This window comes from Macaca thibetana, chromosome 10 (assembly GCF_024542745.1).
Source record: "Macaca thibetana thibetana isolate TM-01 chromosome 10, ASM2454274v1, whole genome shotgun sequence".
Taxonomy (NCBI): Eukaryota; Metazoa; Chordata; class Mammalia; order Primates; family Cercopithecidae; genus Macaca; species Macaca thibetana.
The window spans coordinates 30,035,093-30,046,974 of NC_065587.1; the positions used below are offsets into that span (position 1 = coordinate 30,035,093).

The 11,882-nt window shown below is 53.6% G+C and overlaps 1 protein-coding gene across 2 annotated transcripts; it reads left to right on the top strand.

The window, feature by feature from the left end:
* The first annotated feature begins 1,233 nt into the window (after nt 1–1,233).
* Nucleotides 1,234–11,648, top strand: LOC126929779 (ral-GDS-related protein-like). Of its 2 annotated transcripts, XM_050746440.1 has the most exons (12): nt 1,234–1,401; nt 3,438–3,610; nt 4,987–5,180; nt 5,305–5,627; nt 6,396–6,611; nt 6,983–7,086; nt 7,577–7,646; nt 9,207–9,281; nt 9,763–9,837; nt 10,431–10,454; nt 10,806–10,927; nt 11,435–11,648. In XM_050746440.1, the coding sequence occupies exons 1-12, from the start codon at nt 1,234–1,236 to the stop codon at nt 11,472–11,474; spliced, it is 1,584 nt and encodes a 527-aa protein (XP_050602397.1). In that variant the 3' UTR covers nt 11,475–11,648. The 2 variants fall into 2 exon arrangements, with proteins under 2 accessions (XP_050602397.1, XP_050602398.1); XM_050746441.1 differs by lacking the exons at nt 1,234–1,401; nt 3,438–3,610 and adding an exon at nt 4,658–4,861.
* The last annotated feature ends 234 nt before the right edge of the window (nt 11,649–11,882 follow it).

Sequence of the window (11,882 nt, forward strand, 5' to 3'; positions counted from 1 at the left end):
AGACACAGGGTCTGGGTCTAAATAAAACGGGAAGGCACTGGAAGGTGCAATGTCAGAGGAGGAGGATGTCTGAATTTCATTTAATCTCAACCTCTACTGGTGCAGCATGAAAGAGGAGGCCCAGAGCAAAAGTGTCTTCTCCTGAGATCACACTGTGAACCCCAGGCCCACTGGAGTTCTCTTCCATGCTACTTCTCACTCTTTTTTGAATTTCCTCCATCTGTAAGTGTGTGCAATACCTACAGGAACACCACACCATGAGTTTTATAAGATCTATCTCAAACACACCTCATGAGTTCCCTAGAAGAGAGATGCTAGCATCACCCTCATTGTGCATGCTGGGGAGGCCCCACACCACCAAAGCAGTTCTCTAGGGTCTCACAACTGCTAAGATAAAGGTTGTTTGACCCAGAACTGTCTCCTCAAACCTGGGACCCTGGTTACATCCAGGTCTTCCCAAGGTGCTGAAGGGGCACACTTTGGCATAATGGTAAAAGGCAAGGAGTTGATGGGGGAGGGTGAGCGGCCAGAAGCCCAGTGGGGCCTTTGAGTAGGTCTGATGGAAAGGAAGTGCTTACAGGATGGAACCTACAAGATGTGACCTCACTTCCTTACTGACAGACCCCAACAGAACTTAGAATTCTGGTAACTAGGCACCCATATTATACACACAGCCCCATTTCCAGCTCAGTTGGTAGTCGACACTGGAGAGAACACCATGTTCTCCTGCTGTGTCCCCACATGCTGCCGACCTCCTCGTCGCAGAAGAGGACAAAATGAGAGTCTTTCTCGAGAATACAGACATTGGTTCAACCCTCACCCTCGACGCCTCTGGCCCTTTGCCAGCAGGCACCCACAGGTAACACAGGGCCCAGGGCAGGCCCGTCCAGGACAGGCCTCAGCTGTGTCCATCACGGTAGTGCTGAGCCCCTCCCCATGTGTTTGGGGGAAACAGGAGAAGAGGGGCCCTCCCTGCATAGGAGCAGGTAGGTTGTCGGGGGTTTGGAGCCTGGTCAGTATGTCAGGTTCACAGCCCAGGCAATGCCTTCAGGATGGGAAGGTGAGTGTCGAGGACATAGTTTGTCTGCTCAGATCTGAATCCCAAGACCTCAAGCTGTCATCTGCCGGAGACCTCAAGCTCCTCTGGCTGGAGGTCTATGCAGATGCTCCTGTGTGCCAAATCCTGTTGGGGAAGGGGGCACCAGGGAGGAGTTCTAATGGGGGTGTCCCACTATGGGGTCAGCCAGGCAGACCACTGACACGTCTTCGCCTGGCTCACTCTCTTTGCAGAGCTCCACACAGCAGATCAAGCAGGAGCTGTTGGATGGATTCCATTTCTCCATCTTCTTCAAAGAAGGGCAGGGGCCGCCTGCTACCAACCACGGCCACTGCTGGTCTGGGGTGAGACTGGACACAGAAGGGTCTCCACAGACAGGGACTCTAGAAAACCAGGGTGGACCCAGGACTCAAACACGAATATGGGGACTCCCTAGGCTCTGTCCTACGGCTTTCACACTTGAGTGAGCCACCGTCCTCTCCCAAAGGAATCTGTCTACCTTGGTTCCCAGTGGCAACTTGGTTACAGGCAAAGTCCCTTTCACCTATCAGAGGAAGATCAGAGAAAATCCTTGTTTTCACTTTCTGTTATGCCAGGATTCTCTCAGCATGTTGCTACAAGAATTGGGTACAATGATAACATTGTAGCAACATACTCATACTGTTATCATTTTAACTACCCACCCTAAGTGTATGTCCAGCAACAGGCAGCTCCCCTGCCCTGCCAACCTATTCCAGGATTTAAAATCCAGCACCTCTACACAAACAAGTTGGGGGGGGGTGGTGATTACAACAAAAGAAGGTGAAGCTACTCTATGCATCTGTGTTTAAAGTGTCATCTCACAGAACTCATCCCTGCAGACCCACCGGGCGGCTGCTGCACTCTCGCATGTCACTGTAATATTCCTTAAGGGAGGTCATGTTACACAGCGGGTCAGCATCTCAGTGCCGGTGCAGCCTTTTGTGATAAAATTCCCTTTCTAGTCAGCCTTTCTACAGGGAGCATAATCCTATGTGTGTCCTAATAGGCTGGAGCACTTTCCCAGGGCTGCCATAACATGCACGCTGACTGAAGGGCTTAACCACAGAAATCTGGTTCCTCACAGTTCTGGAGACTGGAAGCCCAATGTCAAGCTGTCAGTCTGGGGTGGTTTCTCTGGGCCTCTCTCCTTGCCGTGGAGATGGCTGATTTCTATCTCGGTCAGCACAGGGTCTTCTCTTGAACTTCTCTGTGCGCTGACCACCTCTCCTTGTAAGAACCCCAGGCATATTAACTTAGGGGCCACCCTAATGAACTCACTTCTCCTGAATTACCTCTTAGAGAACTCTGTGTCCAAACACCGTCACATTCTGAGTCTCTGGGGTTGAGAATAGAAAGTTACATTTGGGGGAGGGGACACAATTCAACCCATAAAATACACAAATCCCCTGTGGAAGACATACACCCGGGAAAGGGAAATCTGGGTGAAAGGATGTGCAGATAGCAACTTTCAACAGCTCTAGCTAGTTAACTTTCCAAAAGGGCTCCAGCTGCTCACAGGGTCACCAGCGAACACAACCTCCCCTGAATACTAACATGTTCTTAACTTTTTGTCAATCTGCTGTGTGGCAGAGAAAATCACCTTGTTTCATTTCCACTTTAAACCATACATTTCTGTAACTTTTCCCGCTTTCAATACCTGCCTGCGTTTTCTCTTCCACGAGTCGCCTGGCAGATCCTGGGCCTTGGGATGCGCTTCCTAACACCCTGGAGTCTTCCGGCATTTTCCCCTTGGCCAGGGCTGGGATGGCCGTAGCTGTTTTTCCAGACTCACATTCATGTTAAAGAACAAAAACAATCATATCCCTTTAAGTCAAAGGGTTCTTCTAGAGCATCTTGTCCGGTGTGCTGTCACTAAAATAAGGAGGGGATGAGACCTCCCCAGATCCTTCCCTTCCATATAAGAAGCAGAGCCTCAGGTGGCCTAGAGGGAATTTCATCCAGTCCTCCCTGTGGAAGGTGCTCTCTTCTGACCCGGGTGCTGCTGAGCAAGCATCTGACATCCAAAAGCCCGCGTTTCCTCTTCTCCACCATGAGGGTGATTTTTGAGGATTGCAGGGATGATGCTCTTCATGCAGGCTGTTGATACAGAGGATGCTGTTGCCCCACAGCTGACATTCACCGTGCTGACGCCTTGAAGGCATGAATCATTTTATCCTTCTCCATCCTCACATGCAATTTTACCTTGAAAGCCTAGAACCCTTTTCACCATGGGCACCCAGGTTCTCCACATGCACAAGTCCCTGAAGGGTTGATGCTTCTTGGTGTGAGTTCCAGATCCCGATCCTCCGGTGGTTCATGGTGTTACCACTGACTCGCATGTCCCTCCGTGTCCCCCTAGTATGAAAATGAGATCTGCAGGATGCCAACTTTCCGGCCCAGCACAGGGGAGAAGCTGTTGGAGTCCCTGGTTCCAGCCTTTCTAACTAAACCCATCTCGTCGTATGCCACCTGCCTGGGTCCCTCCTGGGACTTTATCACCGTGCCACACTTTTTGGAACTACTGGTTAGAAGGTGAGTGTCCATCCCCTCCAAGGCACGGAGGTGCTTCTGTCCCCTACTGGCTGTGTCTTGAAGATGCACCTCTTGGAGCCTCAGTTGGCTCCTCTGAACAGGGAGTAATGAGAAGATGAACCTCACAGCGTTCTTGTAGGGACTGAATGATCTAAGACACAGCAAACAAAGGGATCCCTAGAGCCTAAAACTCTGGACAATCTGCTGTGGGTGCTGTGATTCATGTTTATTACTTTTATCTTCCCCCTCACTGAGGCAGCTCTCAGCATTCTGCCGCAAAGGCCCATCTCTCTTACTGTCTGGAAAGGCACATAGAAAGCAAGTCTGCAATGGCATTGGTAAAGGATGTCTTGAGTTTCTTTCTGGCTGGACTTTCTCCTTGATACAGACAGAAGAGGGGTCCCTTGGTGCTGAAAAAGGAGCCACAGGCCCACTCAGACATCTGGAGAGGCTCACTGAGTTTCTCCAATGGTTGGGGTTCACTCATTCAATACATACATACAAAACACCTCATTTGTGCATCGTTCTTCTTATGACTTGGCATACTTTCATAAACAAGGCAGATGACAACCCTGGGCCTCAATTCTACCCAGAGTCAGGTGCTCACAGTACACACAATAAAGAAATCACATCTACAGATGTTAGAGGGGAAACCTTCATGGCCTCCTCTACGTATGGTGGCATCCTCCCAGATTCTGACTAGAATGATGGAGCCCAAGGAGTATAAACTGGGGGGACTTAGGGTTCTGAAGGGCCTCTTCACCCACAAAACATGGGAGGAAATATGTGGACTCTGGCTGAGGAGAGACTAAAGGGGCCTTGGGGTTCATATGTCTTGTAATTCCCACAACAAGGCTGACATCTGGGGACTTCCCCTGCAAGAGGCAAATAGTGAGTTCTGTAAATGGAGACTTAGGTCCCTTGCAAAGGAGATGTGAGGCTGGGGTCACAACTGGCCACTGAGAGACCCATCCCCAGAACCGTGCCTTCCCAGGTCTCCCTGTCCTCCTCCACCCAACATCTGCCCGTACCCTCCTAACCCCAGGACCAGGGGAACCAAACTGGAGCTTTGATGAGCAAGCTGCTCACAAATCTGCCTGGAGCTGCAGTCTTGAGTGCCCAGGTGCACAGTGCTGTGCTCCAGGGCTGTTGGGAAGAGAATGTTAGTGGGACGCTGGGGCGCAGAAGGGTCCGCACAGCCCTGCTACATGGCCAGGTCTGCTCCTTTCAGGACAGCACTGATGGCTTGGGGTAGGGTGGGGCTGTCCTCCACACAGGCAGCAAGAGGCCAGGGACCCAGAATCACAAAAAGGTGCCCTGGAGGGTTGTGTGGGAGAAGGCCAGGACTCTAACTCAGCTGTCCACTCCATCACCAGCACCACCACCTCCATTTTGTTCACCTGGCCCCCTGAAAACACTTCAGTTTGCTGCCAGGCCCTGCAACGGTCATCTTTCTGGATAAAGCTGGCCTTCAGGACCTTCGCCTGGCCTGGACTGGGCTTGGAGGACCATCAGGAAATTGTCCTAGGCCAGTTGGTGCTTCCGGAGCCCAAGGAGGCCAAGCCAGATGGTGAGAAGACTTTCCGGGGGTGGTGTTTTGGGGCTACAATTCCCTTATAGTCCATCCAGTCATTTCTATACTTGGAAATCCCAGTGAAGAGTGACTGGAATGGTGACCTTTTCTCCTTTTCCAGATCCTGCTCCACCTCCTGGGCAACACGCATTAACAATGCTGGCCCTGGAGCCAGCACCACCACTGCTGGCGGACCTGCGGCCTGCTCTGGAGCCAGAGTCACCTGTAGCCCTGGATGCACAAGGATATCTACATTCACCACCAGCACCAGCACCAGCACCAGGGGAAGGGCCCCCTCCAGGAACAATGCTGGAGCCACGGTCAGCCCCAGAGTCCACCTGTCCCTGTCCCGGGACTGTCAAGAGCCAACACACCGAGGAGCTGCCGGACATCACGACCTTCCCTCCCAGGCTGCTGGCAGAGCAGCTGACCCTCATAGATGCGGTGAGCAGCTGGGCTTTGCAGGCTGTGCGTCTGGAACCACCTGTCTCAGACCAGCCTCTCCCTGAGGAGCGGCCAATGCCCTGGGTCCAGTTTCAGCCCCACTTCTTACCAACCATGGGATCTGGATGAGTTTCCTCATCCACAAGCCTTCCCTGTCTGCATGTGGACAGCAGAGATGGGAAATGACCCGTGCCAGCTGCACAGAGTGACTGTGCAGACTGAATGACAGGGGATGGACAGAAAGCAGGACAGGGCAGGTGATCACTGAGGGGCAGGCAGGGCCATGGGTCACTCACCCAGCTGCTCAGGAGCCTCACGACCCTCAGCACTTATTAGGTACCTGATGCATACTAGATTCTATGGCAGACACCCAAACAGAGCCCAGTGTTGCAGCTGCTGCAAGGAAACTGCACCAGTAGGGAGAGAAGGAGTAGAGGGCTGATTGGGATGGGAGGAAGACGAGGCCTCAGGATGGGGAGGCCTGAGCCACCTTCTACTTCTTGGAGTGAGGATGGCCTGGGAGAAAATGTCACTCTCTCTTCCCACCCTTGTTGGGTTCTGGGCCATGATGCATTCAGGGCCCTCAGTGGGCAAAAAACCAAACCTAGGGACTCCCACAAGTCTGGAGCCCATTTTAAAGCTTTCTGAGCCCCAGCTGTGTTCCTGCCAGAGACTGTGGATGACTGTGAGCTCACTTCCTGCCTGGGACTGTGGGTGACTCTGAGCTGGGCTGTGCTGTGTCCATGACACTCTCCTCCTCACCCAAAGGATCTCTTCAAGAAGGTGGAGGTCTACGAATGCTTGGGCTCCATCTGGGGCCAACGACATCAGAAGGGGAGTGAGCACGTGGCACCCACAGTTTGTGCCACCATTGCACACTTCAACAGGCTCACCAACTGTGTCACCACCTCCTGCCTCGGGGACCACAGCTTGAGGGCCCAGGACAGGGCCAGGGTGGTGGAGCACTGGATCAAGGTCGCCAGGGTAAGCCATGGTTGGGTCTCGGGATTCCCTCTCTAAAAATGGGGAACTGCCTCTTCTCCTCCATCGGCTTTCAGGATTGGCATCTGCATCTCTAGCCTGAGCCCTGCACATCCCCTAAGCCATTCTTCCCACAGCTTCCCTGACCTTACCCCCATGGCCCAGTGGTGGCTGCTCACTTCTGACCTGGGATCTTCCTTGGGTTGAACTGAAATCTTTCTAGATGAGTGACATTCACTCAGCCCCAGGTGTGCCCTCCTGAGGCTCCCTGGGCCTCTGCTTCCTTCAGGAAGGGAGATCTCAGCAGAGGGGGCTGAGGCTGAAGTGGGTCGGACTCCAACTCTGGAGCTCACAGCTCACTCTTCCCTCTCCAGGAATGCCTACGCCTCAACAACTTCTCCTCGGTGCACGCCATCGTCTCTGCTCTGCGCAGCAACCCAATACATCGGCTACACAAGACGTGGGTAGGAGTGTCCAGGTGAGGAGCTCCCTCCACGGGAGCACCAGTGTTGACTTAGGGACCCATAGGTCTCCCCATGTGCCCTCAACGACTCTGAAAGTTTCCTGGAGAACAGGGACGCTGCCGGCAAGATGGGCTGGTGGGTGTGGTCACTAAGCTGCCCTGGACTCCTAGGCAAGGATTTCTAACTCAGGAGTAAGGTTTTTTAACCATCAGGAACAGAATAGTGCCAATTGGAGGCTATCAGGTGTTTCTACCCAGCAGTGGAACTGTGTCCAGCTGGAAGCTAACTGTGAACACGCAGGGGCTCATGTGAAGTGGAGATGGGCCAGGGGAGGAGCATGACAGTCCCACCCTGGTCCTCTGGAGCCCTTGTCATCAGATGACCCCACTGGAAACTCTCACGCAGGAAGCTGAGATTCACTGGGTTTTCAAACAAAAGGGATTGGAACTCACAAATCTCCCCCGTGATTCCCAAATTTACCCTTTTTTTTTCCTCTGTCAATAGCAAAAGCACAAAATATCTAAAAGAACTCTGCAAAAAAGACACTGCAGTGAAGAGGGACCTGCTGATCAAGGTACAGTGGAGTCTGGGAGATGCGGGACAAGTGTTTAAGGTCAGAGAAGAGTGAATTTGGAAGGGCATCGGACCTGGTGTACAGTGGTTATTTTCTAATGTTTTGACTTACCTACAAAAAGTGGACTTGAAAAATTCCTTCCATGCCTACTTTGGGCAAACAGGAGGAGAGGTGTGTGGGTCGATGGGCACGTGGAGGCACGGGGGCAGCAGACCCTGGAAATGGGATGTGGCAATGGCTGCTGGGCTTCTGAGTGGGGGTGATGAGCTGCAGCATTAGCAGGGCTCTGGCTCCCATGCTGGTCCATGCTGCTGGCATGGAGCTTCCTCCAGGCTGGGGGATGGTCATTGTAGGTGGGACTTTCTTCCTTCCTCAAACTAGCAGCAATTCCTCAGGAAGCCAGGCCTCCGCTGCTGCTTCTGTCTGCAGCGCACCTCCATGGGCAGGGGGCATCCGCCCACACTGGGGGAAAGAGGGAATAACAACAGAGGAAACTCATGTGCCAGGGAGTCCAGTAGACTGCACAGCTATGGGTACCAATGGGCAAACTCAGGACAGATGTATGTGCTTGCTGGGATTCCCTGCTCTGCCCTTTGCAGACATCTGAAAATGGTCATGTCACAGGATTCTCACCAATTAGCAGTGACACATGCTCATGACAAGTATCTGGGGGATTCATGCATTCCTAGGGGATCCTCCCTGACCAGATCTCAGAATCTTCCATGCAAATGAGAAGGCAACACGTCACCCCACCCAGGATTCTGGAAAACCCTGCCATATCCGTCAGACATGTCGCCTCAGGAGGCCACATCCTGAGTGGAGGAAGAGAGTTCTGTGCACGGAACTCCCCTGGGGGATCACTAGCGAGGCTAAACCATGGATTTGGCATGGCGCAAACCCAGTTTGTGTGGCAGAGACTCCAGTGGGGCTCAGATACGCAAGTGCCACTTAACCAGGTCTCCTAAAATGCCCTGCCCCTTTCCCATCATGAGTCTGCAAGGCTGGAGACCTAGACACTCAGAGACTCCAGAGAACAAGACCCTGATGGGTGGCGGTGCTGGGATGTGGGCTGAAGGCAGCCGAGACAGAGCCTCCAGGAGAGGGAGGAAGTGCCCTTTCCTTTGGAGCCCTGGGGAGTCACTGCCCACTCTGGGTCTCTGTTTCCTTATCTGGAAAATGAAGGGATGCTGAGCCTGTAGTGCAGGCCTCACAGGGTGGAAATGAGGTTCAAGAAAAGAAAGCAATTTGAGGGTGCTCATGCCTGGTTCTTCCTCAGAGGGATGAGGGGGAGAACAATGACAACAGCTACAGGAAATAACTCTCAGGAGGTCCTGTGAGGTAGCTGTGGTTTTCATGGCTCTTTACAGAAGAGGAAACAGTCTCAGGGAGGCCTGGCTGCATGATTGGGTGACACACACACGGAGTGTGGAGGTGGCCAGTGGTATGAGCACTGTGCCAGGTGACTCACGCCAGTCCCTGGGGATTCAAGTGTGGGGTGGCTGGGGTGTAACTGGGGGAAGGGAGGAGAGCTTCACTGTCCCTATCCCTGACACCTGGCAGGCGGGGAGCTTTAAGGTGGCCACCCAGGAGAGGAACCACCAGAGAGCCCAGATGAGGCTACGGAGGCAGAAGGAGGTGAGTGAGACTGTGGCATGGAGGGACCGCAGGGGATCAGAGGACAGGGCTCTTTTCCCCACCAGCTGGAGACCTCCATATCAACACAGCGGGGGCTTCCTCCCCAGCCCTGCCCTCCTATGGCCACTGGGCCTGAAAAACCTCCATTGGAGAGAATAGAGCAAGGGTCTGGGAAAGCAGAACTCAGAGTGGATGTGGGGAAGGGTAAGGCTGGGACCACAGGCCCTTGTGACTTGTTAAAATCCCACCATAGAGGTAACTAGGAGTGATTGCCAGACTTGGAGGTCAGCTGGAATAGAAGAGGCAGAGAATTGGGAAAAGCAGCTGAGGGTCTTTTGCTGCTACAACTGGGAGACCTGGGGAGGGGGTTCTGGGAGACAGGGGCTGATGGGATTTCATGGGACAGGGCCTTGGGCAGGCACCTCAGGGTCAATACTCATCACCACTACCCCTCCCACCTCCCCACCCCTCCATGGCACAGGGCGTGGTCCCCTTCCTGGGGGATTTTCTGACTGAGTTACACAGGTTGGATTCGGCCATCCCGGATGATCTGGATGTGAGTGAGCCTGGGGCAGGCTGCTTGGGAACCAGGATCCTGAGGCTTGGGAGGACAGGGGCCTGGACGGAGCCCTTAGATCTTAGCCCTTGGAAAACCTCCTCTCCTGAGAGCCTCATAGCTGCTCCTGTGGGAGGGGGTGCCAGGCCCATCTCATTACCTCTGACTGACAGAGGCTCCATGGCAATCACCAGTCCCTATCCCTGAGTGGTGAAGCTGCAGAGCTGTCTGACTGCAACGCTGCTGAGGGGTGTGGCCTGAGCTGGACTCAGCCTCTCCCTAGGGTAGTCCCATAATAGGAGGGTGAAATTGAGCCTTTCCAAGGGCAGGCAATTCCAGGGTCACTGAGTGCTTTCTTTCTATGAGAAACCTCAGTTTCTCTGTCTGTCATCTCAGAGGGCTGGGGCAGAAGGTCCCTGAGCCCCAGCTCCCATGCCCCCTGCCCTAGAGCCCGGAGCCTGAGGCAGGTTCAAGTCCTGTCGTGTGCACATCCCCTGACCCTGGTGGCCCTGGCAGTAATGCAGCATGGGAAGGGATGGGGTGGGGCTGTTGTGGGCCAGGGACCTTTCTGATGGGCTCTATCTGACTTCCAGGGCAACAGCAACAAAAGGAGGAAGGTGAGCAGCTGGGGCATTCACACTGGATGAGGGTAGGGATGTGGATGTCACAGTCCACCCTGGGCAGGACACTCCCTGGCTCCATCCTCTACATCTTACCTTTACTGGGAGGGTTTGACACACACAGGAGGAGGAGACCTATCCCAGTGGAGAAAGTGGGAAATGGAATGGAATCAAAGACCAATTCCTGCAGGAGGCGCTGTTTACATCCAACTCTGGGAACAGGCTGGGGGCTGCATGGGGCCTCTTCACAGAATGGCCCCAGGGACCAAACCCCTTGTCCCTGCCTGCCAAAGGTCCCGTCAGTGTCTTCCACCCAGGCCCTGTCAGCATCCTGTCCTCTGTCTCTAGGAGGTCCGAGTTCTGCAGGAAATGCAGCTGCTCCAAGTGGCTGCCATGAATTACAAAATTCGGCCTCTGGAGAAATTTGTCACTTGTCTCTCAAGAATGGAGCAGCTCAGTGACAAGGAGAGGTGAGGACCTGGCACATGGAAAGAGGGTGGGAGAAAGCTCTCCATTCTTTTTTAACGTGGTCTGGCTCTGCCGCCCAGGCTGCACTGCAGTGTCACCATCTCTGCTCACTGCAACATCTGCCTCCTGGGCTCAAGCCCTTCCTCAGCCTCCCAAGCAGCTGGGACTACTGTTATCCACCACCATGTCCGGTTGCTCTCCTGTTGTTGTTCTGGTACAGGTGGGGTTTCACGATGATGTCCAGGCTGCTCTCAACCTCCTGGCCTCAAGCAATCCACCCACCTCAGCCTCCCAAAGTACTGACAGTACAGGTGTGAGCCACCCAACCTGGCCTAGAGGAGGATCTCCTGTGGACAGCTGCAGAGAGCCTATGGCCATGACTCCATGGCCAGCATCAAGCCCTGTTGCATGGGGACTGCTGGGGACCCAGGATTCCAGCTGGGCAGGCACTGAGAGGGGATCTGATGTGTAGCTCATGGTGGCCTCACAGCTGCCTCTCTGTCCTGCAGCTACAAGCTGTCCTGTCAGCTGGAGCCCGAATCCCAGTAGGCTGGAAACATCCTGCAGTGGCTGGGGCCCTATTGGGATGCTGGCTAGAACACCAGCTCTGCATCATCCTTCACCCACACCGGAGACACCACGAAACCACATCTAGGTGGCTGGTAGCTCAGCTACATCTTGACCCCACTCCTCAACTCCAGCTGCTCCTGCTGGCCAGGATCAGGCCATGGGACTTTTGCATGTCAGGCGGGAAACCATTTTGTTTATTTTCTTTAGTGTATAGGTAACGGATTTTTTTCGTAGCTTTCATTAAAATAAAATTTTAAAACACTATTCAGAATGTTCTATAGTTGTTGAATGAGAACAGTAACTCCAGTGCAGTAACCGTGTACCAGTCTTTAGGATTCATAGTCTTAGCATGTCACATTGAGGCTATGGCTGAACAAGTCATGGAAT

Excerpts from the sequence above, each read along its gene's own strand:
- LOC126929779 (XM_050746440.1), top strand. The coding sequence starts at position 1,234 with ATGGGGTCAGCCAGGCAGACCACTGACACGTCTTCGCCTGGCTCACTC. Across the intron at positions 5,181-5,304 it reads CAAGGAGGCCAAGCCAGATG|ATCCTGCTCCACCTCCTGGG; the intron begins GTGAGAAGACTT and ends CTCCTTTTCCAG. Across the intron at positions 10,455-10,805 it reads ACAGCAACAAAAGGAGGAAG|GAGGTCCGAGTTCTGCAGGA; the intron begins GTGAGCAGCTGG and ends CTCTGTCTCTAG.